Here is a 27,200-nt window from a genome sequence, read left to right as displayed (position 1 = left end):
TTTTTTTTAGTTAACCTTTATTTATCCAGGTAAGTCGATTGAGAACAAATTCTCACTTGCAACTACAACCTGTCACATTCACACAATTACACACAGTCTGATCTGCTGGCCACTGAGCAGCTCCACTGGAGTGGTTGGGGTTAAGGGCCTTGCTCAAGGGCACCTCTTTCACTTTCCACACCCAGATTTTATCCTGTTGGTCTGGGGATTGAACCGGCGACCTCCTGGTCACAAGCTTCTTTAACCTTCAGGCCACCACTACCCGTATATGTTTAGCCTAATCCATATTAATTCATCATAATTTATTAGTTTATATTTTGTATTCATAATCGGAATCTGCAAAGTAACTAATGCCAAATAAATGTAGTGAAGTAAAAAGTACATCTGCTTTCAAAATTAAATTGTAGTAGTTGTAAGTGTAGTAGAAGTATAAATTACCATAAAATGGAAAAACTCAAGTAATGTACAAGTAGCCTACCTGAAAATTGTAGGCTGTGGCCTACATGTAGTAAAACATGTTTTGAGTAACTTTTTATATCACTTTCTACTGTCTATACTGTTTTATCATCATGTTTTCGCTAAAAATAGGACTTAAATATTAAAAAAATCTGGAATTGAGTTTGACAGTAAATATTTTTCTTTTCTGAATAACATATCCCGCTGCCTCCACGTTGAACCCATGGGTTGAACCATAGGGTTGAGGTTTGGTTGAACCCATAAAGAGAACCCTGCCGGGTAGGGCTGTAATCCCACAATGCAGAGCGCATGGCGCGTCATTGGAGAGGGACGACGATGATGGCGGCGGTTGGTGCACCAGAAGTGATCACACAGCTGGAAAGCGCTGCCAAAGTTTTAATGGTGAGAAATTCTACGTTGTTTCGTAGCCACGAAGGGGCGGGCGGGACTTATATGTCACCTCTGTGTCGGGTGGAGTTCGGCGTTTTGGGGACGCCCGCGGTTATTCCCGGTTTTTGTTGTTAAATGTGTTCAGTTCTTCGGAGAAACCGTGTGGTGTGTGTGTGTGTGTGAGCGATGCATGGCGCCTTCCCTACCTTGCCTGTCTCCATCCCGCAAAAAAAAAAAAATCCCAACATTCCCACTAGTCTTCCCTTCCCTCCATCCTCTTATAAACCACCTCCATCCTAAAATATCACCCCGGCTTTGGACGCTTTCCAATTCGGCTCCAGAAACTACTGAAAAAACTGCAGTTCGTTAAGTTTTTTTTTTTTTTTCTTCACTCTGTGGAGGCAGCTGGAGCATCCCGGTGCTGTTGATTCACTCAGTCTGTAGCTTTAGCTTCTCCTGGAACGCTAGCTACCTCCTAAAACACTCATTTCCATCCAGTGTTTGCCTCGTTTTCCTCCTCTTTCAACTCCCTCCAGCCCTCCCATTGGAGTAAATGAGTGAATACAGCAGCTAAGAGCAAGTGGCTAACCATGTGCATGTCATGACATGAGTCTGTGTACTGGATACATGAGCTAGCTAGAGCTTCTTCTTGCTCTCTGCCATTTTGCTTTTTCATGTGGTTTTAACTGTATCGTTGCTCCGTTTAACAAATAAAAAGATCCTGCTTGAAATCATCACACAAGTAACTGCAAGTGCGTTATTAGTATTAGTGAGCAGGTGTCTTGTGAATGGAATGTAAGCAATGGCTGGCATTGTTTTGGGTGTAATGAATCAACACGTAGCTATATATTTCAGTGTCCAGAGTAAGTAAGATAAGTTGCATCATATCATATTTACCATACACTACATGGCTCTTGATTTAATATTTCTTTGAATTTCACAATTTAGTCAGTTGAACAGGACAATGCTGTGGTTATCAGTCTGACTATATTGTGGGTGTATGCTCTATATAAAAAGCTATTCATGTCAAGTGTTCTGTAGATTGTAAAGAAATCCATATTGAATGGGTAAATTAGTATATTGCTTTGTATTGGCTACATGAAGTGGGTGGTTATGTACAGTTTAAACAGCATGCAGGATTTTTAGATGGATGATACATACATGTTAAAGCACAACTTGTTAAAGTATTTACGATTCGGTACAAGGCTCTTGATTTTAAATAAATTGTGAACTTAAATATTTACTTAAAGTCAGGTGAGCAGGACAATACTGCGGATGTCAGCCTGACATTATATCTGTTTGAGTTTGATTTAATTGCATGATCGATTTTGGATTTCTATCATCTACTATGCTGCTGAGAAGCCACTTGAAAGGGCTCAAGGCCAAACTCTTCTTTCATTCTGAATCTCATCCCAGATGTGCTGATTATTTCTGGCATTTTATTCCTTTTATTGGACAGTTGATAGTATAGAGACAGGAATGAAATGAGTGGAGAGGGAAAGATGAAAGTTTACTTTTAATCAATACTTTGAAATTAGAAATGTCAGGTACAGTACCTTTTTTAATATTGCTCCACTGTAGGGTTGACTGTTGGTGCTTTCACAAAACCTTTACATAATACGATTTGTGATGAATAATAATCATCACTACTATGGATGTAATGATATGAATGTAAAGTGGGTAAAGGCAAATAAAAGAACAGCTACAGTCGATAAGTTTAGAAAAATGACATAAATTTACTGTAACCATGAAAAGACAACACATGCCATATTAGGATATCCAAAATCTAAGACAATATCTAATCTTATATCACGATAGATATAATATTATATTGCCTAGCTCTAACTAATAGTTGTATTTAGTCGATAAATCATTGTATACATCCAATCATATTGTGAAATGAACTGACAACATAAGTTATACGACTTACAGTTCTCAAGGACGTACACACACCATCTCAACTGGCTAGTTATCCTTGCGTGTACGCGCTATTCTCCGACATGCACTCTAACAATGCAGCCCTGTTTCTGATACCGTGGGAGGGGGGGGCAGAAATGGTCAAATCAGCATAGAGGAAACACTGTATAATGTAATACAGTTCAACAGCATAATATATTACATCACCTCTGCAACAGTTTGACCAAAACTGATTATAACCTTTATGAATGTCGGTGTGTGCTTGTGTGTGTGTGTGTGTGCGCGCGTGTGTGCGCGCATTTTCATGTTTGCTCCCAGTTAAAAGGGTTTTTCTTTTCTCTGCTGCCTTCAGAGCTGCTTTTACTGCAATTAGGACTGGCATGCAACTTTCCTGCTGAGCTGTATCACAGTGACACTCATTAATAAAAGTGTGTGTGTGTGTGTGTCATATTTTTAGCTGTTATCATGGATGGTTTTCTGTTATTGACTGTCTTGTATTTCTTCTGTCAAGTATGACTACAGTATTATACCAGGGCGTGTGAATCTTTGAAACTTCATTCATATTGTTGACAAATTGAATTCTAAATCAACATTCAAATGCCACGTAGCTTTTTTTCCTTTTTCTGTTTGCATGTGTCTTCTGTATTAGCCTTTCAAAAACAGCATTTCACTGCAGTCAAAAAACTGTTTGCTCTTCTGCTTGCCGCACACAAAGTGAGGCACGTACCTGTATTAACGTGGCGGTCTAGCAGCAATCTAACAGCACCATAAATTACATTTATATCCACGTTAACAGAAAAATCTGTTATACACTATTATAGTAAATTACTTAAATTGTTACAAAAAGATCATATTGAAATAATAAAAAAAGACTTCATTGAAATTGAGGCTTTTGTTTGAGGATTTTTTTTTTTGTTTTTAGGGTGATGACGTCCTAAAATATGACGACAGACATTCAAAGCTTAATTTGAAAACCTCAGTAGAAGCTTCACATAAAACAAAAAACACAACTTTGTACGGGCCTAGTAATATTCCTCTTCATAGTTTTGGTTTCATAATGAGCTCTGACTGTTTACTGTACAGTCCTTGCTGTACATACTATACGGTTTCTAATCTTAGCAAACCACTTATAGTGACTCCTTTCTTGGGGGGGGGGGCAGACTTGTCCAGCTGTTGTTATTGCAGCATTATTGGCTGTCAATTAGCCAATCAAGACTCATATTTTCATTTTTTTGTGTTGATACAGCGGCAATTTGAAAATGAAGGCTCTCGTCTGGATTTCTTAACTTTGACAAAATGTGTAAAAAATGAATGTCAGATTTTTTTAAATATGAAAGTATTTTTGAATTTCATATAACATGCCATGTTGTTCCTCTTAAAAGGTATTGTGCACAGCACATCAGGAACATTTCCAAACACCTTGTATGCATTCATGGCAGCTACAATACAAGCAGAGGCTAATGTTACAGAGCTAAACCTGTGTCTTGTGAAAATGACCAATCTGAGTTTTCTGTTGCATGACTAAAACAACCATTAAACTTACACATATTCACCAAAACAAGTTCCTTCCGAGCCTATTTTGCAGCGGCACTGCGGCTTTTCTCCGGTGCTTAGCACCGCCCAACATGATTGTGATTGGTTTAAAGAAATGCCAATAAACCAGAGCACGTTTTCCTCTCATCCCCGAATGCTGTGTGGCGTAGCCAGACTCTCCTCCAGCGCGCTTTGGAGGAGGGTCTGGCAAAGCGAGACTACGGTATGTAACGCACGTGTCAAACTCAAAGCCCGTGGGCCAAATCTGGCCCCTGGCCGATTTAGATCCGGCCCTCATAACAATTTCGGTTCATAATAAATTTTGGCCCACCTAGTTTTTGTCACTTTTTCTGAAGTTTTTGTCACTTTTGTCGACGCTTCGGCACTTTTTTTTCAACGTTTTTGCAACTTTTGCCGAAGTTTTTGGTGCATTTTCCAACTTTTTTCCCTCACTTTTTTCTTTGATGGCTAAGTTACTTTTTTGGGGCTTTATGTCAATAAGCTGTAAGGGAGAAGGGTATATGAGACATGCAATAATACAGTCAAAGATGTTTGACTTTTTCGATTAAATAAAAACATGTCCGTAAACTAAATATGTCTGGCCCTTGATGTGATTCTTATTTTCCAGCGTGGCCCGTAGTGAAACTGAGTTTGACACCGCTGATGTAACGGGTGATCAGACTTGTCAGTCTGTTGTGAGGCGGTGTGAGAGTCGCGTTCAGTAAACGGGAAACATCACTGCCTCTATCGCTGCTACAAGCAAGTTTTAATACACAAGCACTGAACTGCCTGGGAGTTTGTGTAAGCAGCAGACCTTTTCCTGCAACAACAAAGCACAGTTGCGCCGTCTTTTTTTCTTTCTCTCTTGCTCCGTGAAATGAAGCTGCCTTCATGTGCGGTCAGAAATGTCAAGATCTATAAACAATCTGACGGACACAGTAATTGTCAAATATAAAGTCTACAAAAACTACATTGGGGGGGTTAAATAACACAACGGGAGTTTGCACAAATGAGCCATTTAAATGACAGTCCCACTGCCGCAAAACTCTGCGGCGATCGCTTTTGTTGGTCTGAAGGTGCCCTGAGTCCTGATTGCCCCCCCCATGGCTTCCGCCATTGAAGCTTCAAATATTTGCTGTTGATTAGTACCGAAGCACCGAAGCACAAAAAATGGTATTCGGGACAGCCCTATTTAAAAAAAAAAAAAAAAAAAAGCATTTTCCTGCATACCATATCTTTGAAATCACAAATATAAACATGAATTAGATGTTCTCAGAAGTAAGAAGACAGAACATAGTAGAAATAAACTAAATCTTGTCTATAAATGTTTCTTTGTGTGTTTGTTTTACAGGCACCGCCATCCATGGTCAGCACAGAACAGAGACAGCATGCTGAACACATATTCCTCTCCTTCAGGAAATCCAAATCCCCTTTTGCCATCTGCAAACACATCTTAGGTAACTAAGGATCTTTTTTTTTTTTTTTTAATAGTATTCAAAACAGGGAAGGTGTTTCCATTTAAAGGTCCCATGGCATGAAAATTTCACTTGTTGAGGTTTTTTTTAACATCAATATGAGTTCCCCTAGCCTGCCTATGGTCCCCCAGTGGCTAGAAATGGTGATAGGTGTAAACCGAGCCCTGGGTATCCTGCTCTGCCTTTGAGAAAATGAAAGCTCAGATGTGCCGATCTGGAATCTTCTCCTTATGAGGTCATAATAAGCAAGGTTACCTCCCCTTTCTCTGCTTTGCCCACCCATGAGAAAGAGACATCATGGCGTTCAAATCGAGCAAAGTGGCAGTTGGTCAAGGTCACATCCCCACCCTCCACCTTGCCCCCCCTCTCTCCTCCTCAATATCTACAGACACAGAAATGGCACATACTAAGGAAAGCTCATTGTGGGACTGGCTCTAGTGGCTGTAATTCTGCACCAAGGCTGAATTTCGGGAAAGAGACTTCAGATACAGTATTAGGGGACCACTAAGGCCTATATAAAAGAGACTTCAGATACAGTATTAGGGGACCACTAAGGTCTATATAAAAGAGACTTCAGATACAGTATTAGGGGACCACTAAGGTCTATATAAAAGAGACTTCAGATACAGTATTAGGGGACCACTAAGGCCTATATAAAAGCATCCAAAGAGCACCATGTCATGGGACGTATTGAACTACTGACTGAACTACTCATTTCAGTCAATCCAATCTGGGCTTTGGCCACTGATGTTATGATGACAGACCTGCCATTAATGTCATGAACCCCATACAGACAGAATATACTGCAGTTCTCATTTATTTTGTCCACCATGTTTATATCAGTGAGGGTAGACTAAATATTAGAAACACCTCTCTTTGTAATGCAATACAATTCAACAGCAGCACAAACTATGTCCTCCAGAATGATTATACAGTTAAATCAGCACCTTTTCAAAACAATTTAAACAAAAACAGAACATTATAACTTCAATGAAGGGTGGATTTATTTATTTACTGTTTGTATTAGACTGTATTAAACCCAATAAACTGTCAGACTGAGTTCATGTTACTCTAGCTTGATTTTGCCTAATGTTTTGATTTTGAACATGTGCCACAAAGGAAGAAGTGTGTTTCAAAAAAGACAATCTCTGCTTTCGTTTGAACAATACAGTTGTATGTATTATTCTAATCTATTACAAATCATGAAACTTGTGTAAGGATTGGGAATTTTGTTTGGACTGTTATTGACATTTATGATATATAGCTAATAGCTGTTAAAAGCACCAGAAATAAAACACCAGGAAATCTGCAATAACGTACTGTAAGACACCAGTTTCGGTTTAAAAAGGTCTTTGGTGTTTTTTGCCCCCAACGTCTCCTTCCAGGCAGCGCGCCAATGGTTATGTTTAGGATTAATGTTAGGGTTAGCTGCCTGGAAGGCACCGTTGGAGGCAAAAAACACGATCGAGCGTTTAAAAAGCTTGCTATTTTTACGTTAACTGGGACAGCACTTGTGTTAAAACCAACAGTTGATTAAGAATTCCCAACTCTAAACTCAACAATATTTCTGCAAAGCGTGAAAATGGCGTTATTGTACTGTATTGTATTACTTTAATTTGGGGTTTCAAACTGTTTTCACATAATATACATAACATACATTGTTAAGAAATGGCTTACAAAGCAGAACATTTTTTTTCAGCACTTAAAGCTTTAGTGCGTAACTTTTTGATATTAATGAACGTCCGTTACATTCAAGCCAAATGAGTTGATACAAAGCTAATTAAGACTCTCAGCTCCACACAACTCTCTCTGTATTTCTCAGTATGACTATGTTCAGAAGATTGTGGCGTCCTGTAACTTTCGCGGGCAGAAACTCGAGTGAAGATAATTACCTCTTCATGTTTTTTTAATCCTCCGTGTCGTCCTTAGCAACTGTGTGGAGGAGGGCTGGGGGAGGGCTTGTATCATGTGGACGCGCCGACAGTTTTGTTGTCATTACTTAGAATTCCTCATGGGGGTGACAGAAACTATGCACTTTAGCTTTAACCCGCTTCTCTTTTTCTCCTTTATCTATGTATTTCTCCACTTGCACCTTCTTTTTTCTCCTCTCCAGAGACCAGCAAGGTGGACTATGTGCTGTTCCAGGCAGCCACGGCCATCATGGAGGCGGTGGTGCGGGAGTGGATCCTGCTGGAGAAGACCAGCATCGAGTCGCTAAGGGCGTTTCTCCTCACCTACGTCTTACAGAGACCAAAGTAAGAAAGAAGGAAAGGGGCATAATTAAACCTGTGCAGGTCTTGCAGGTCTCTCATTATTATTATTATTATTATTATTATTATTATTAGACCTCTATTGGTGACGCATAGACAATTGAGAAATTCAAGAGCTCTGAACACCCACACAGGTGTTTCAGTTATTCTGGCTGATCAGACTCTTTTCAGGTTGAATGTGGCCCGGAACTTTGATGGGAACTTATTAGGTCACAATTCTTTCTACCAATAAGGATGACAGAGGTGTCTTTTGTTCCGCCCTAAGGTGCAACAACACTTGAAGTGGACTCAGGAAGATGTCAGTCACTCAGTCTAACCACACCCACACAGTCCTGGAAAAGGTCCAATCAGCCACATTAACTATAAACACCTGTGTGGGTGTTCAGGGCCTTTAATGTTCATCAACAGGCCTTCAAATCCTACAGATATACAGTAGAAAGGTCTATTTGATGAGCTAAATAACATAACAATAACATAAAATATAAGCATGTACTGTACAAGCAGTAGCTTATTTTTTTGTGCATGTAATATTAATGCTATTTGAAATTGGGATTCTCCAAATAACAAGATTCCCGAAATGCTTTACAGTCCTTTTCTTTAAAAAAAAAAAAAATCAACCTATTTTAATAGGTTTTTATGCCCCAAATGAATCAGACAGATGGCCTGCAGGTCCTCATACGTGGAAAGTCTAGGCTGATGTTCATAATCGGTTGTTTCTACACTGGTAAAAACAGCAGAGAAGAAGAGCACAGGCTAATTTTTTATGAACAAGTTACAGAAACTCTGACCTGGTGCAATGACAGGTTACCAAAGCTCTGTTCAACAAACAAGCTAGAAGGATTTCTGTTTACTCTTGTTACTTGTGTGTGATTTAAATATAAATAAAATTAAGTTAAACTTTCCATTTGATACAGGCCAAAGAAAATATGCTGCAGCTGTGATTGCACCCTCAGACACACAGACATTTCACTTTCACTTTGTTTTCCCTGCTGTTCCCAGTCCCTGCTTGTGGTCAGTGTTCAGTTAACCTCATATGTGTTGCACTTAATGTAAGTTTCTTCCAACCGCCTCCCTGTTTCTCTCCAGTCTCCAGAAGTATGTCCGTGAGCAGATCCTTCTGGCGGTGGCGGTCATCGTGAAGAGGGGCTCACTAGACAAAAGTATCAACTGTAAAAGCATCTTTCACGAGGTCGGACAGCTCATCAGCAGCGGGAACACCACAGTGGTGAGACAGATGTGCAGATGTATCGTGCATTATGTATTTGAATCGATTAAATGTCGGTTACAATGAACAAATAATCGATCATAGTTCAAGTAATTTTAATTAAAATGCTCATATTATGCTCATTTTCAGGTTCATAATTGTATGAACAATGTCAGAATAGGTTTACATGGCTTAATTTTCAAGAAACACCATATATTTGTTATACTGCACATTGCTGCAGCTCCTCTTTGTGTTTTAGCTACAGAGTGAGGCATCTCACTTCTGTTCCATCTTTGTTGGGAGTTGCACATGCGCAGTACCTAGGTAAGGACTACTAGCCAGTCAGAAGTCAGAAGCAGAGTATGAGGAGCAGCTAGGCTAGCGTTATAACGTGTGTTACAAAGTGGCGTACGTTTGTCACGGGAGTAAAGGCTGGACTACAATAAAGCTGTTTGGAGCAGTTTTCTGTTGGAGATGGTAAGTCCCTTTGCAGTGGACTTTGGGCTTTTTCACTTTGTAAACCTATAACATGCACAAAAACGAGATATAACACAATAAAGGAAAGGGAAAAAGCCAAAAAACATAATATGAGCCCTTTAAGTTTAGTTTAGTTTATTGTCTCCGTGGAAAAATTAGGTTGCAGCAGAAATCGCAAGGCATTTTTGACACCATAAAGACAAGAAAACAAGACAAAAATGACTCTAATTTTTAGACATTACTATACATAACATCGACCAGGACACTCATGCATTGTCATAGTGCAACGATTTAGAAGATCATGGGATGTTTTTGGTCTTCATCCACTAGATACTATTTTGAGGTACTTGTATTTCCATTTTCTGCTACTTAATACTTCTACTCCAATACAATTCAGGTGGAAATATTGTACTTTTTTACTACACTGGTTTAATTTAATACCTGTCCATAGTCCATGTTTGCCGTTTTGTCAAACACCACATGTGCAAGTTTAGCTTCAAAGATATAACATACAATTAATGAGGTTGGCTTTCAAAACAAAGACTGTACCAGTACGTGTTCTAATCTTTTCTCTATTCAGTCCTGTTCTTATAGTCTCAGAATACATAATCAGACTAAAAACAGTTACCCAAAATACAGATGAGTGTATTTAAAGCATGAGACGCACAGTTTGAACATATTTATTATAACTGTGACTTGATGGACCACATTTGTGCCCTGGTTACCGACCTCCTGCATGGGATCTGGCTCTGATTACAAAAAATGGCACAAAGGCCGTATTGTGGAAAGAAAACTCCAGGCGTGTTCCTGTGGTCAGAAGAAAGTTTAAAATCGAGTGCCTTGTTTTCTTTGCTCATGCACTCAAATCGATTTTGTGTACAAATTCTGTCAAAGTGCATTTTTATTCTAAAATATTTGTGGTGATGTACTGTGAACGACTCTGCATACTGATGAAACGTATGTATTATAAAAGCAAATTGGACATCTCCTCTTAATCCAGTAGGTGGCACTATTTCATTTGTTTCCTTAACTAAACCCCAAAGTAGAAAGGGACAACTGTGTCCCTGTGGAGGGCTGAAAGCAACTGATAAGGATGCAAAAAACCAGACAGGAGGAAGTCATCAGTGAAGTCTAATCTAATGTAATGTTTGTTGATCTCCTTAACTACATTCAGAGTAGTTGTATTTGACTAGCTGTATTTGAGAATGGATGTCATGATAATTTGTCCTGAAATAGCCGAGATGAGAGAACCTTTTTACCAGTAATCATTTAGCCATGAATGGGTTCTAAGAGTTGTGCACCAGAATGGAAATATATCCATTCTGTGTCCCATTTCCTTACCACATGCCAACAGTACACAATATATTCTAGTATATGTTTGCAGTTGGTGTGCAACGGAAATCAATATACTGTACTATTTTGTAGGATATTATGCAACATGTGCACTGACAGAAGTCAGTTTCACTGTGGCTCCGGAACATCACGTCCAAGTAATCCTCACAAAGGAGAAAACAAAATGTTGTTCCAAGAGATTTCATACTTGTTATTGTTTTCTTAGACTTTTTTTCTTCTTTACTGAGCTGTCTCACCACAAACCACAACTTGCTTAAATGTTTTGCAGCTGCTCCTTTTCCTTTGTGTACTGCGTTGTGGAGCAATATTGTACATCAACAGCACTATAAAAATTCTGACTTTAAAACTTACGTAAAACCTTTCAGTCTTGACTGATGGCTGTTGCTCAAGTTTGACCACAGTATAACTCTTTGTGTAACATGTGTCCCGTGTGATCACACAACCCTCTCTGCTGCAGCAAACACTGGCCTGCTCCATCCTGACCGCTCTGCTCAGTGAGTTCTCCAGCTCCAGTAAGACGAGCAGCATCGGCCTCAGCATGGAGTTTCACGGCAGCTGCAAGCGTCTGTTCCAGGTTTGTTCCCTACTTCACCTCCTGTTCTGTGTATATATAAATATACACTTTCAGCTTTTATTCCTCAGTTCATTCTTCTTCCATACCTCCCTCGCTTCCAGGAGGAGGGCCTGCATCAGATCTTCATGTTGACCATGGAGGTGCTGCAGGAGTTCAGCCGCAGAGAAAACCTAAACGCCCAGATGTCGTCTGTCTTCCAGCGTTACCTCGCTCTGGCCAACCAGGTCCTCTGCTGGAACTTCCTGCCACCCAATCATATCCTTTCTTTGTCAGAGGCTGACGTGGAGTCTTAAACCTGGAAAGCTCAGGATAAAAAAATTCCACGATTTCTAGATCTTTACTCATGATTGGATACATTCTGCGAAAAAGTATGGCGAGGAAAAACAGGTCAGTCCGAGTTACCTACATAACCCCACATTAAGTTCATTTTATGGCTTTTCATTTAAAACAGTGTTTTACAGAGTAATTCCGCCTAGTTGGGCACAGAATAACATCTTAAAACTCCCAGTGGTCTTTTTTTTTGTTGTGGTTTTAGCCATTGACTTTTATAGGTTTGAGATTTTATTCAATAATTTAACTGCTGAAATCTGGCATCATGACACTCAATTAGCCAACAGAATTCATTTATGTAAAAAAAAGCCAGATGATCGGGATAGTTCTCAATATTTTATCCAAACATTGTCTAAACAACTTTTTTGGAAGTTAATAAAAGCTGAACATTGAAATTATTAAGTTCAGATTTTGTAGACCTACTTCACTGTTTAACTTTGACTTTGTTGGAGAGTAAGTCAAAGTGTAATGTAATTATAAATTCTAGCATTCTAACATTTTCCTACAAATAATTGAGATGATATAACTGAAATGCAGATTTGTGATTTGATAACTGAACCACTTGCATTGCTTTACCCCATTGGACCTAATAAAACCACACTGGCTTGTAAAGTCTATCTCCCTATGTCGACCGCTAAATGTACAAAAATGAGACCCAGGTTGTGAAAAGTGTTTTGTAGGAAAATGAAAATGGGTATCCAGAGGCAAATGCGTTGGATTTTAGGTTAAAAGAAGAGGGTCGTGTCTGGGAGGTAATGAGGGAATATAAGTCAACAGAAAGTGTGTGTGTGTGTGTGTGTGTGTGTGTGTGTGTGTGTGTGTGTGTGTGTGTGTGTGTGTGTGTGTGTGTGTGTGTGTGTGTGTGTGTGTGTGTGTGTGTGTGTGTGTGTGTGTGTGTGTGTGTGTGTGTGTGTAAATATGTGGTACCCAGGAATGCATCTGGCCATCATTTTGCTTTGTAGTGGGAGACACACATCCATGTTATCTTTGCAGTTGGCCGCATTGTTGAGTGAACTGAGGCACTTTGTGTGTGTGTGTGTGCCCGCGCGCGTGGTCCAGGCTCATTGCGCCCTAAATCCCAACCAGCCTGGCATCTTCTCTGCCTGTCTGAAGGGATCTGGAGTGGCGCTTTGCTGCCAGCCAGGGCCATGTATCACTTTCAAAGAGGTGTCTGTGTGTCCATCTCCGTATCATTCCAGCAGCCCGCCACCCCCGCCTTGGCTTGTTGAGGCTCCCCTTGGTATGCCTGGCACTCTTGGTTCAATATGTGTGCAGCTACTATACATGTTAGGGACCTATCGGGTTGAGGTTAAACATGATACTGAATATTAAATATCTTTAATTCAGTTACTAGAAGTCCTATTTTTCAGTGTGCTTGCATTGCACATACATTCAGGTGATTATGAGTTATATTATTGTACCATTTACACTGAATCAAGGTATCTTTCCACTAAAATAGCAGTTCTTGGATGGGAGGATTTTTTGCATTAATTTGATTAAATACCTGGATCTGTCGGATGTTTATTTAAATGGATTAGCCAAAATCAGACTTTCCCCATATGGTTACTTATAACTCAAAATGTCTTTTCAGTTGATTTCCCAAAATATGTACTGTATCACTAATTAACTAAACCTTAATATGTATAGATATTGTGTTGTCAAAATACATATAGTATAATAGAAGAATTTTTCAGCATCTTCCACACTTAACAGCAAATCTAATCTTCAATTTATTTAGATGTAACTATAATCTCCCTTTACTAAATGCAGTCACTTCAACTCCCTTAACCGTAATTTTCTTTAACTAGATTTGTACTTACACTTTAAGTTCGATTGTCACATATGCATTAAAATCTTACACAGTACAAAATAAAGTGAAATACTTAGATAACTAGCTCCAGAACAAATCTAACACATGGACAAACAGAATCTAATTGACAGATAAACAATGAGACAATACAATCAGTATGATTCAGAACATGTTAAATAATAATCACAATTGTTTTTCTTAAATTGGTCACATCGTCATGATGAGGTAGCATTAAGGATTTTCAAGTGTAGCTGTCTGCAACCTGAAGAGATCCTTACAAAACCATCAAGTCATTTTAAGTGACTGTGAAGCAAAGCTAGCTGGCTAATTTATAAAATGAGGCCTCAGGATACTAGTTGCCTGGAAATGGAGATGTAGTTCTCTGGTTTCTTTGTGTTCGTTGTCTCAGGCCATAGAAATAGCATATGAATTCTCAAATCAAGTGGCATTCTCCTTGAAATTCTGTGTGCATGTGAGTGTTTGTAAAGGCTACAAGTGTCTGGGTTGTTGTTGAAAAGGAGAACAGATTGATGAAGACCGCTGGGAGGCCTAAATGAGTGTGGCCGCCTGTCTGCAAGTGTCACAACACGCCTGTGCCTGTGTGATGCGATGCAAACGTATGCCAGCACGGGTATCAGGGGGCCTCTCCTTAATTGCGTGGCTGACAGCCGCCGCCTTTAACACACGAACACACACACTCCTCAACCAGCTCAAAGACCCTTTTTAAAAAGGGTTTCTCCCTTACGAACCGAGCGGCATGCTTGTCATCTGTCCTCGCCGCCGTCTGAACCCTTCGGCTGTGGTGTCATCTGGTGGAGGCACGCTCCCCGGGCGTCGGTACGACACCGTGTCACTCCACAGCGGGCTTGACTCTGCTCAGGGTCGTGGTCAGGCCTCGAGGCTGCTGCAGCAGTCAGGTGCTGTAAATGGCTGTCGGAGCTGACAGATAGATCACCCTCCAACCCTGCTGCCTCTTTTCTGCTATGTATAACGGCTCTGCTGGATCCTCTGGATCTGCTGGATCCTCTTTGTGTTTTTTAAGTATGTTTTTGGTATTTGAGGGAATCTAAATGCATCTTGTATGCTATAAAAGCCAGTGGCGCTTTTGTTCTGTAGCATTTTCTTTTCTCCCATCTGTTCTTTTCTTCACTACAGAGGAATGTGTAGATTTCACGGTGTATCAGCTCACCAAAACTCAAGTTGTTTCAGATTAAAGCATGGCCTTCCCCACCTCTTCCATCGAGACACTGTTGTCTGTCTCTTACTTGATTTGTAGTTAAATACTTTGTCATAAGAGAAGAAGCAACCTCCACTTTTAGAATTTTTTTCTTATTTTTAATGAGATGTAATAAAAGTGGCATTAACTTCTCTGAGCAACAGTCACCCCCAGCAGCCTTCAATCAGGAGTTATTCTTGTGCTGAAGAGACGACCGTCAGCCTAACACTTGTCTCGGCCTGGCTCTGTATTCTCATTAGCTGTTCAGGAGTCAATTTATAGGCAGTTTGGCCCTCACGTTAAGGTTAGCATTTGGGAGTGTGTAAGCTGATGCTGGATGTTTGCCTTGGCCCTGACCTGTATGGAGAATCTTCAACTACTGCTGTCTAAACAAACATAGGTCAGGGAGTAGACAGAGATAGGTTAAAAATGCTGATGGACATTTAGGGGCATGTATTTTCTGACTTGTGTGAGATTTAAAGTAGTTTCTGTTTCACAAGGACTCGCAACACTATAGAATACTTTCATTATTACCAATGTCCCGCAGGGTCTTAAAAAATATTTCATTTAATATTCTAAAATAAGGCCTTAAAATTATCAAATTTTCTGCACACTGTCATACGTCTAACAATTTTTCTTGTCTTTTTTATAGGATTAAATAAATGCCGTAACATCATAAATAAATATTTTGTGTAGGTAATGTTTAAATTTACTTTATTTATTATTTTTAGTTTTATAGCATAAGAGCTCTAAATGCGACAATTTATTTTATGTTATAAGAGTACAAACACACTTCACAAAAATGTTTTGGTGCTTTAGATGCATCGGTAACGTATTATTGTAAATTAATGATTTTCTGTCTCAGCAAAAAATTAATTGCAGCTATATGACCTCTCGGTTACACTAACTCAGTTATACATTGGGTAATACAGCACCAGCCGGCACGCACTAGAAAATATCTTTACGATAGCAGGTGTGGTAAAAACACTACCCCTTTAGTCCAAAGGGGCCTCTAGAATCAACAGAAACTTAAAGTTCCTCATAACCACTTTAAATTCAGGCACCTGCCTGGATATAAAACATGTGTGTGTATTTTGCACACTGATTGCTAGGGAAAAAAATTACAGTCCAACTCACATCCAATAACCTGAGGTCTAAATTGCCACCTTTACCCACATCTTATAACTTTCTGATCACAAAGTAACATTGAGCACAGTGGCATGATTGATATACTGTTGGTTTAATTCGGTAGTGGGAGAATTAATGACAACTGCTGTCTAAACAGATGGGGGCGTGACAGTAGAAGGAAATGGGAAGGGGAAGGGAGGGGGGTGGGTCAGCGAGGAGGTATTCCTGGACTGTTATTTCACATGGCGAGGCTGCAGGCGAGACTTAAAGCAGGATATATCACTTAAACCCTACCACGTGCCTTAGCATAGCGCTGTGCTCTTTGCACTGCCACTGGCAGACACTCAGCCCGTCTTCCTGTGCAGCGGGTCCATCCTTAGTCAGGAGGATCAACCGTAATGAATAGAGGATACAGGAGAGGCTCGCTAATCCGCAACCCTCAGGCACGAAGGTCGCTCAGGCCAGCAAGATGTTTAGATTGCTGAGATTGGCTACTTATAGTGGTCATGAAAATACCATCAAATTGATCTCTGAAGGGCTTCGAACAACGTCTGCAAATTGTTGATGAAAGAGGAGTTGGAAATGTGTAATGTGTCTTTCATTATATGAAATACACAATGCAGTTAACGCATTCAAACGTGCAAAGACCCCGTCATGATTTTTTTCTAGTCAAGCAGTGGCTCCAGGGACCCACTTTGTGCCAGGCTGAAATATCGCAAAAACTGATGATCTGATTTTGATATGATACAATATTGTACATAAATTCATGTTTCCCAGAGGGTAAATCCTACTGACTTTTGGTGATCCCCTGACTTTTCCTCTAGTACCACCATGAGGTTGATATCCTTCGTTTTTAGTGTAACGTCTTAAGAATTATTATATGGATTACCATGTAATCAGATGGTACAGATATCCATGATGAGGAGAGGAGGAAATTGCTAATCACTTGGGTGCTCCCTTGAAGTAATTGTAATTGATTTATGTAATTGATTTGCACCAAATTTGGCACAGACATTTATGTAACCCTCTGGATTAATTGTGAGAATGTTTGTGATCCTGTGACTTTCCATATAGCACCATCACCAAGTCAACATTTTTAATTTGTCCAATATTTTGTTTGTCTAAATACCTGCAAAAATAATGACATTCCCATCAACCTCAGCTGCACCTTATTTTTAGTGCTAATTATGCAAACATTAGCATGCAATTAGGTTAAACTAAGATGGTGAACATTATTCCTGCTAAACATCAGCATGTTAACAAAATGAACAAACCCCCAAAATTGACAAGATTAAAAGTTTTGGCGTTGAGATTTCTTTGTAGTTTGGTTTCATGGTTCACATAAGCCTCTCAGGGCTCAGCCCACATATTCTGTTTCTGTAGTCATGCTGTAAGTTTATGCATAGCAACACATGCTGAATTACAGCCCATGAAGGAAAGACTGATGGCTTTTTATTGCAACTATGCTTCCCTCATGCTTTGAAGCAGAGAGGTGTACGTTGACGCATTCACGGTTCACATGCAAAACCATAAATACTGGACGTCCAAGTGTCTGTCACTGAAGATGTGAAGCTGAAAAAATGTCAGGTTGCTTTGGTCATGTCAGAATGTTTAAAATCGGGAAAGGAAATTAAACTTAAAATGCTGGTTGTTTCCCTGCCAAAGTAACTGGCAGTAACTTCCAGCAGCAGTCTTATTGGCATTTGACTGGTGGCTGGTGTTAATTAAGGTATTACAATGTGTGTTTATGTGTCTGTGTGCCTGCAAATTTGGCAACCGCATGTGGGAACTAAACATGTGTGAATCACTTGACTGAATTGGCTGTGTATTAGGTCAGTTGAATGTGTGTCCGTGGGTCTGTTTATCTGTCCGTCTTATCTTTCCAGTGGAAAATTGACGTGTCACATTAGTTATTCTTGAGCCTGCTGGAAGGGTTGAGATAGTAGCAGGTGATGTCTTTTAAAAACCCACCAAACCCACAGCCACATGTCCTAGTCACTCTGTGTACATTACTCATCCTGGAGGCATTTACAACACACACACACACACACACACACACACACACACACACGCATGCAGCCTGTCTTTTTTTTTTTTTTTTTCAGTAGAGTGGGTATGGTTGAAGTTGTAAATTCACTTGTCAACTCAGCAAGTAGATTTTCCGTTTGACTTCAAAAGCTTGAAATTGAAGTGAACACTTAACACAATAAGGATAAGTAATTTAAAACTTCCATTTCAGTTTATGTGAATTGTTTTTGGGACAGTAAATGCATGTTTTAGGATAGTTTCATGAGTGAGAACTGAAAGAAGCCGTCAGGAATACCTTGCTACGTTAATAATGTTGTATTCTAGCATCCTGTTTCCCCCCTAATTTGGAGCGTTTCTATCTTTTTGGAGTCACAACCTTTCAGACCCATTTTACGTCTCTGTCTGGCTGTGTAAAATAGTCGAAGTAGCTTGTAGTTATCATTCCTGAGGTCTCTTGTGAGTTTTGTCCCAGTCATATGATCTTTAAGAGGGTTTGTACAACCGCTGCCACCGAGGTGGTCCCTCCCTACGGAGATGGCCTTGCGTCTGCAGGTTGCAGGACTTGGTCAGTCCCACTTGCAGTCCTGTTGCAGGAAAGAAGTGTGTGTGTGTGTGTCTCTCTCTCTCTCTCTCTTCTCTCTCTCTCTCTCTCTCTCTCTCTCTCTGTCCTCATGTTTTATTTTCTGTCTTTTATCAAACGAATTGCAAGATAAAAGACAGCCAGGTTGTGTTTTTCATTTAACTTGGTTAATTAAGACAGGCATGAAAGATGCAGGCCAAGAGTGCTTAAAAGCAAGCGAGAGAAGGAGGAATGTAAGAAAAAGGAAATCGGGACATTTTCTAATCAGAAATAAATCGTGATTATGATTCTTTCCATAATTGAGCAGCCCTAGTAAACCCTGACATAATACAAGTAAACGTGATCTTATTCATATTGCAGCACCCTCCTTACTTATTTTCGATCTCTTTCTCGTTCCTTTCCTCCTCAGAAAGGTTCAGATAGAGGTCTTCTGCCTCACCACGACTATTTTTAACAAGGCCTGAAAGCCAAGCAATGGACAGACACACACACAATCCCACAGACCCTTAGACAGGTGCCAACTTTTGTGCCGAAAAGTGTGGTGTGGTGTGTTGTGCTCGGGTGTGTGCATGGGGAGTGACTGTGGGCTGGTGTCGGAGGAATGCTTGACCTCGCCGGCCTCTGCCGCTGTTTGGCTTTGATCAAACATTCCTCTGGAAGGTTCCCCCTCCTGCTGTCACCGAGCCGCAGGGCATCGATACGGGTTTGTGGGCGTTATTATGGGTTTTGTTTGTGCGGGAAATGCATGACTGAGAGAAGGAGGGTATCATTTTTTTGTTTTTGTTTTCTTATTTGTTTTTTACAAGCAAAAGAACATTTGCAGATATATACAGACAATAAAATATTGAAACACAACCTGCGCAAAGAAACTACATGTATTATTATAGTATGTTGACCGCTGATCCACTGATCCACCAGAGGTCAGGGGTCAACGGGGAAAACTGGATGTTAGTGGGTTAAGAAAGAGTTGAATGAATGGAAGAATGTGATTTTATCATACCTGCAAACTAGTCTCTTTTCGGCGAAAATTGCCGTTTTGAATGGGAAAATGTCATCCACATGAATCGTGTGGATCAGATCTGATGCTCCGAAACGGACGTTAGGGGCAACCTAAACATCGCCGCATGTCACGCTAGTTAACACTACACTTGGCAGCAGGTAACGTTAGCCTACCGTTAGCTAGCAGCTGGAATAAACACAGTTAAAATGCTGACAGCTAAACGGTGTAAAAGTTTGTCTGTATTTCACTGTAGAGGAACGTATGACAGTGTGCAGCTGCCGTTGTCGGAAAAACAACACAGATGTTGCGTTCACTTCAAACTCTCCTCGCCAGCCTCATGCTGCATTCAAAGTTATTGTAAAATACCCTTTTCCCATCCAGTTGTTTTTGTCGTTTAACAGGAATTTACGGGTGAAGTAAGTTATTGTTATAAGTTATTACATTTTTAATAAATCATTTAATTTTGATCCTGTGGCTTTGGGGGGGTGGGGGCTATAAAATGTGTCACCTTTTTCAGCCCTTCTGAGTTTGCAGGTATATCATGAGTTTGTTTTGCTGAGGCTTGCGATGGACGGAGTACAGATGAGAGGAAAAAGGAGTTTTGATCGGTTGTACTTTATTAGTGAAAGCGAGCGAGTGAAGAGAGATTGTTTATTTCTCGGAAACAAAGTCAGGAAAAAAAGTGACATTCAAGAGGATAAAAAAAGCAAAAGAATCACCATGTGTCAGTCTATAATTTGGGGACATTTGTCTGCAATCAACAAGCTGACAAATATGCTGACTTGTTTTGGCATGAAGCCTTTTTCAGGAGATTGTATGTGTTGTAAAGACAAGGAGAAAGAAAGGATGTTTTTTTTTTGAGGGGTGAGCGTTGAAATCTGGTGTGAGAAGAAAGCAGGTTTGTAAGATGCTTTGATTAAGATAAAGTGTATGTGTGTTGCTGTGTGTGTGGTGAAGGTGAGGAGTGAGAAAAGCCTCATTTCAGAGTGTGGAAAGAGTTGTAAAGGGGGATTGTTCTTGATGAGCTAAGGAGAAAGTCTGTTGTGAGTGTTCTTGGGATACTTGAATAAGGACTCAAATAAAGACAGGAAGTGTTGCGGCTGCGGAGGGAGAAGTGTGTGTTGTGGGTTTGTAAAAAGTCTTTTTGTGGGTTTAGAGAAAATCTAAAACAAGGGGACAGTGTGGTATGTGGGGTGTGTGGAGATATAGAGACTTGTAAAGGATGTCTGGAAAGCTAAAATAAAAAATGTTTTTTTATAGTTTTTAGAATAGTGTGATTGTGATGTGGGTTTTGATGAAATTTTGAAACGAGCAAAAGTGGATTGTGTGGTCAATGAGACAGCATCTTGTTAGGATAAAGTGAAAAACATGGAAAGTGGACAAGAGGGAAAAGAGAGGAAAGTGTGTGATAGAAGTTTCTAAGTGTTACGGGGGCAAAGAGAGTTTTGCTTTGGTCTTAGAAAGCAGCCAGGAGGAGAGACAAAGTGATTGGCCCTGGAGGGAGAGGGAGTGTTTCAGGGCAGTAAGGAGTCTCGAGGACATCTTAAAGAGGAGTGGACAAAGAGGCAGAGCAACGCAGACTCTTGATTGGCTGCAGGGAAAGTGTGTTTTGTGTGTTTAAGATTTGTGAGGAAGCAGAGGAGAGAAATCGGAGTGTGCACAAGGAAGGGGAGTGCTCGTAGGAAGGAGAGGTGAAAAAGAGGACAAGAGAAGTGTCAGAGGGTAAAGATTGGAACAAGGAGAAGGGAAAATACAGGAAAGAGGTGAGGACAAGAGGGTGAGAAAGAAGGCAAGAGTTTCTTTGTGGGTGAAAACTGTGGCTGATGAAGAGCTGACGAGGGAGAAAGAGAAGAACAAGAAAACAAAGCAACCAAAGAAGGCAGGGTGAGAAAAAAAATTTAAAAAAGCTTTTGTGGAATAAAGATTGACAGGATTAATGAGAGGGAGAGTAATTTAACAAGTGACTAACAAGCCAGCCAAACCAAAGACTCACACACACAGAGACCAAAAATACCCATTGAGAGGCAGCTTAGTGACAGGAGCTGGTGTTTTGTGTGTGGCGCTGCTCCTCCTCCTCTTCCTCCTCCTCCTCTTCATGCTGTTGTTGGCCTTAACTGGCGGCGGGTCACTGGGGCGCCACTACATCGCCATGTTTGAGGCCACGCAGAACGTCACGCTCAAGCCTACGGAGACCTGGAGGGAAGCGCTGCTGGACACCCGCGTCATGGACCTCTTCTTCACCGTGAGTATCCTGTCCATCACTCAAGTGTTTATCCTTCTCAGAGTATCTGCAGGTTCTGAAAAGTTAACATTACTTAATTTGTACCTTAAAACTCTTAAAACATGTTTAAGTGTTAAGTTTTGAAGTTGGCTTTCTTTCTTTTTTTTTTTTACTTTTGTCTTTGTTTCACTGATAAAATCTGTCTTCAATTTCATTTTAATGGCATTAAGAAAAAGGAAAAAAAATCACCTTGTCAAAACCTAATAAAGCCTAGCTCTCTGATGTACCTATGTTTGTCAAATGATTTGCATATGTCTGTCTCTATGTCCTTTTGTTTTCCATCCATCCCTATCTTTCTGTCAGGGAGGTCTCTGTTCAGGTCTTTCTGTCTCACACATTTCCATTGGAGTGTTTTTGTGTCCTTTTCCCCCTTTCTTCTTCTTCATTTTTATCCTGACCTCTTGATGGTGGTTTATTCATGATAAACAAAGAGAGACAGTTTGCCTTTTCATGTTAGGCAAAGAAGTCTCACTTGACCTAGTCTTTTTGGCAAATGTTAAGTTCTTACTAGTTTCGTGGTTTTTTTCGGACGCACCATTAAGTAGATTTATGGGTGCTTTGCTGTGGGGTCGTGTTATTGTGTTACTATCCAGAGGACCGCCCAGTGAAGTAAATGTGTATTTTTGTGCCGTGACTTGTGTGTTTTAAGAGGCGGCCCACGCTGGCTAAGCCATCGGTGTGGAAGAGAAGTGTGGAACAAACTGGTCAGCTCCTCTTCCATTCAGCATCCTGGCTCAGCCTTTCAGCTGCCCTGCTGCCATATACTGCTCCCGCTCTTTTATCCTTACCTGCCACCACCTGTTTGACAACCACCTACATGACCTCTGTCTACTACTCAGTTTCACCATGTTACTGTTACACTAACAGTAATCTGTCAAGTGTGAATTACTGAACTGATACTGGTCTACTTGCTTAACCCTTTGGGCCCTGACGCACACTAAAAGTATGTTCGTGAGGCTGGTTGAATGATTCAGCATGCTGGGAGCTTTGTGACTGGCTGTTCAGCTTACTGACTGGTTTGTGAAATATTTACTTATTTTTCTTGCCTTTTGGTGTTCCACTAGCAAAACACAAATCATATTCCTTCATTTAGTAATGAGACCTCATACCATTTTTTTATTTAATTTTTTTCCCTATAATGCAGGTGTAAGACGTACTGTATAGTTCAAACATATCAGTAGTCAGTTGAGGTGTGTTCAACTGCAGCTATTAGAACATAATAGACAATATTAGTTTAGTTTATAATATCGTGGGCAGTGCTCCTTAATTCACTGTACAGTAGAAGGAGTAGCTTTAGCCTCTACGGCTAATTTCCAGTTGTAGTCCCCGGCCAGCTGACAATAGGCATCCTAAAATACAATGGTTAACAAATTAAAATAAATTGCATTACATCTAAAATGACAGCAGGCCTGTTGGTTTGTCCCCAGCTTGTCAGACAATATGTTAGATGTGACATAATCATGGCATCCCTAAATAATTTGGCGGTATTAATAGTTAGTGCATTTCTAATATATTTAAAATTGGCTAGGCTAAACTTGACCCTATTGCACACATTTTTAATATATGCTTTAAAAGAAAGATTAGAATCAATAATAATGCCCAGATACTTAAATTGTGGAACGATACTAATGTTTTGACCCGAGGTGATTATATTCTACACAATGTTAAGGGACTGTTCGGTATTTATGGAATGGACCACCGGAGGAAAATAGGGGAGGGTCATGTCTTTTTATTCTTTGTTGAGGGGAGGGTCATTCAACATTTTTTAGTCCGGGGGGGGGGTTACCCAACTTTTGTATTCATAGAAACGGCAAATGCTAGCTCTGTCTCGGCCCCGCTACCAGATGGGTCTGACCCATGAGTTTGCTGGGGGGCAGGGGGAGCACTGCCCCCCTGGTGGCTGAAACGGATAATTGCATTGTTTAAAAAATGAGTGGAATAATTACGCCTGGCATGACCAGATATTTTATAAATATCTTAGCTAAATAACACAAAACAAATAAATGGTGGTAGGTAATACATCTGATTTCATATGCTTTAGTAAAAAAAAATAATTCCTGGCTGACGATGCGAGCAGCAGGTCGCAAAAAACAAAAATGACTAGTCTGGACATCTTACCGTGCCAAGGTTGCAATAAAGGTTTCCTAAATGACACATTTGATGTCAGCTTACTGATTGATTGCGGGTTTTGTGTAGATTTGGACTTAAAGTTTATTCCACTTTGTTTAAACGGCGAAGTGGAGGAATCCTAGTGACGAGTCCATAGCAACCAGTGTTGAATGTTACCCATAGTGCTTTGCTGAATGGTCTCAATGTTTTATTGTTTTATTTCATGTGAATACTAGTTTACTAGAGGAGTAACTTGTAAAGTTGTGCAGTAATGCAGGAAGTGTGCATTTAGTTTCCATGCTTATTGTGTTTCCACAACAAAGTTAGTGAGTAAATCTACTGAAATGGCCACCACACCATAACAGAGGAGTGTGATGCGTCGGATGAGAATGCAGAGGTTTAATCACGTATGTCATTGCTGTAAAAAACACTGGTAATCTGTGTAGCTTTGCCAAGCGCAAACCAGTGCAGAAGGTATTGATAAATTGTTGGGGGAGGGTCATGCCTTTTTTCCAAATCGTTTTGAAAAGTTATTACTGGCGAGGGGAGGGTCATGTCTATTTTGACTGAAGGTCCCAAAATTCCTCCGGTGGCCCCTGAAATAAATAACGGTCCCTAAATTGTCTTTTTATGAAAACCATTCCTATAGTTCTATTTACATTAAGTTGAAGGCAGGAGCAATTTAGCCAATCGGTGTGGTGAGTCATTAATATATAAACTAAACAAAAGCGGTATCGAAAAGTATCGATCCTTGTAGTACCCCTGTGCATAAGCCAAGAGCTGATGAACGAAAACAGAAACGTATTGTTCTCCACCAGTTAGATATGACTCAATCCATTTCATTGCTAACGTGGAGAAGTTAAAAGTAGACCATTTGGCAATAAGGACCTCATGGTTGACTGTGTTGAAAGCTTTAAAGGTCTAAAAACACAGCGCCAACAACACCTCCCTTGTCGTCCATTGCTCGGATTGTCATTGAAAAGAAACCGTTAGCTGTTTCCACAGAGTGATGGGCCCTGAAGCCAAACTGCATCGGATGAAGATTAAATGGACCATTATTTAAGAAAGAAACAAGCTGCTCTGATACACATTTCTCAGCAACCTTGGAGATCACAGGTAGAATACTGATTGGGCGGTAGTTACATATGTTCAAAGGGTCATTTGACTTAAATATGGGAGTTACAATTGTAGTCTTCCAGGGAGTTGGGTATATCCCCTCGAGAACTGACTGGTTGATAGTTTGTGTGATAGGGTAGGCTAGGTGTTCTTTCAGGGATATATTGTTTGTTTTTTCCTGGCACTATTTGTTTAAAGGCGACTGGTGAGTCAGGGCTTTTCCCTGCTACCAAATACTGCTCCACTGCTGCCATAGCACATACAGTATTTTCATTGCCAAATACTGCTTCTTTAGCATCATTTGTACCTTAAATTTTTGTAAGGCCTAACATGGCATACTTTTTGAGAGGTTAAATATGTTCTCTGACTGGCTATTAAGTTTGTAAATCCCTCTTAACTTGTAATTTGAAAGGTGCAGATTAATACTGCATAAAAGTGGTTTAACTTGTTCCTACAGGCCAGTAATTGCGTGTGAAGTTGCTGTTTTTGTTCAGTTACAGAACCAGAAACTTGCTGGCAGATTTTGTGTTTGTTATCCGATATCGGACCATTTTATCAGGAAGTAGTGGTAAATGATGAGGTTATAGTTTTGGTGATAATTCTAATTAGTGCTTGTATTTTTTTAACAGAACCTCCAGGGGTGCTCTGGTATTTGGTTTCTTTTGAAAAAGGACTTTGGAAAACCTGTTTCAGTCACTTTATCTTAAAGTATTTTTAACTTCACATGCACCCAATTGAATCTTTGTTTGGATTTTATATAGACAAATGAAGCCACCTTTGATGAGAGCCTTTCTTTTGAGTATGGAAACTGTGGTTTAAAAGCAGAATTGAAGGATATTAAGTTATCAATAAATGTTTATTAAAATGTTGTAGAAATTAAGATGTGAAACAAAAATTATATTTGAAAATTGCATTTAACTTGGAAAGCAAGTTGCAGTGCAACAAGATGAACATCATTTTATATAACGAGATTTCCACGTGATGTTGTCACAGCCTATTGTGATATTGATTCCCACTGTTTGTGTCTGCGATTTGTCTAAAAGATCACGACTAGTGATGTTTCTATGTGGAAAAGCATCTCTCTTCTCATTTGCCTTCATAGTTTTTGTTTGCATCTTTTGTTCACCATTAGGAAGACAAAAATATCTCAATCTGCCTCTAAGTCTGTTTAACATTGTGGTTATTTATGGTTGGTCACCACTGCTAAAGGTTTCTTCTGTGGTTACAGATATCCTCTTAATGCAGCTGCTTTAAAGTTGATGCATTTGGTACCAAATCTGAATGAGTTTCTATTTTGATTAAGTACTATTTTGATTACGTTACTGTTGAGAAATGGTGAAATAGTAGTTGTGTTTTGTTGTACAATCTGCAGATGCTGATTTGTAGTTCTTTTCCATCTCTGTGCCTGATAATCACCCTTCATTGACAGTCTGGAAAAAGTTTTCAGTCAGATTGTTCTAACTCTGAATTCACAAAGCAATCGGAGCTAATTGTAATTGGCTCTAAACAGCGACTGTAATAAGAGGTTTGCTACTCTGCAAGCACAAATCAAGGATTTGATTGGCCGGTAGCAGCAGTTTGGCATGAATAAAAATGTTTGTCATTTTTCGGTCGGTTCTCTTTGCTGCTGGAATCTGCAGGATGTGTTTTGTGTTGGTTTCAGTTTTCAGGCCTTCACTCTCATCTCTCGCTCTGGTATTTCTAGTAGCTCAACTGTTTGTTTTTGTAAGGCTGCTGTGGCACTGTCAGCTGTGTGTGTGTGTGTGTGTGTGTGTGTGTGTGTGTGTGTGTGTGTGTGTTACAGCATCCTTCTGGTGGTGATGTGTGCATTTTTGTGTGTTGGTGCATTTGTGTCTTTGTCGGATTGTCAATTTGAGTTTGTGAAGTATACGCTCTGCATGGATCTGTGATGTGCCTGTGTGTTGTTTCCTTGAGTGTGTGTGTGTGTGTGTG

At 40.0% G+C, this 27,200-nt stretch overlaps 1 protein-coding gene across 1 annotated transcript in view; it reads left to right on the top strand.

Moving 5' to 3' along the window:
- Positions 1-765: 765 nt before the first annotated feature.
- xpo4 (exportin 4) overlaps positions 766-27,200 on the top strand; it is a 62,863-nt gene continuing 36,428 nt past the window's right edge. The window contains exons 1-7 of the mRNA XM_039819119.1: positions 766-858; positions 5,648-5,753; positions 7,885-8,026; positions 9,128-9,266; positions 11,533-11,649; positions 11,751-11,904; positions 21,871-21,983. Coding sequence (XP_039675053.1) covers positions 766-858; positions 5,648-5,753; positions 7,885-8,026; positions 9,128-9,266; positions 11,533-11,649; positions 11,751-11,904; positions 21,871-21,983 — 864 coding nt within the window. The remainder of the gene's footprint in view (positions 859-5,647; positions 5,754-7,884; positions 8,027-9,127; positions 9,267-11,532; positions 11,650-11,750; positions 11,905-21,870; positions 21,984-27,200) is intronic.

Source organism: Perca fluviatilis, chromosome 12, assembly GCF_010015445.1.
Source record: "Perca fluviatilis chromosome 12, GENO_Pfluv_1.0, whole genome shotgun sequence".
Classification (NCBI taxonomy): domain Eukaryota; kingdom Metazoa; phylum Chordata; class Actinopteri; order Perciformes; family Percidae; genus Perca; species Perca fluviatilis.
Note: the sequence above shows the minus strand (reverse complement) of the source record. Positions and strands in the feature narration are given on the sequence as shown.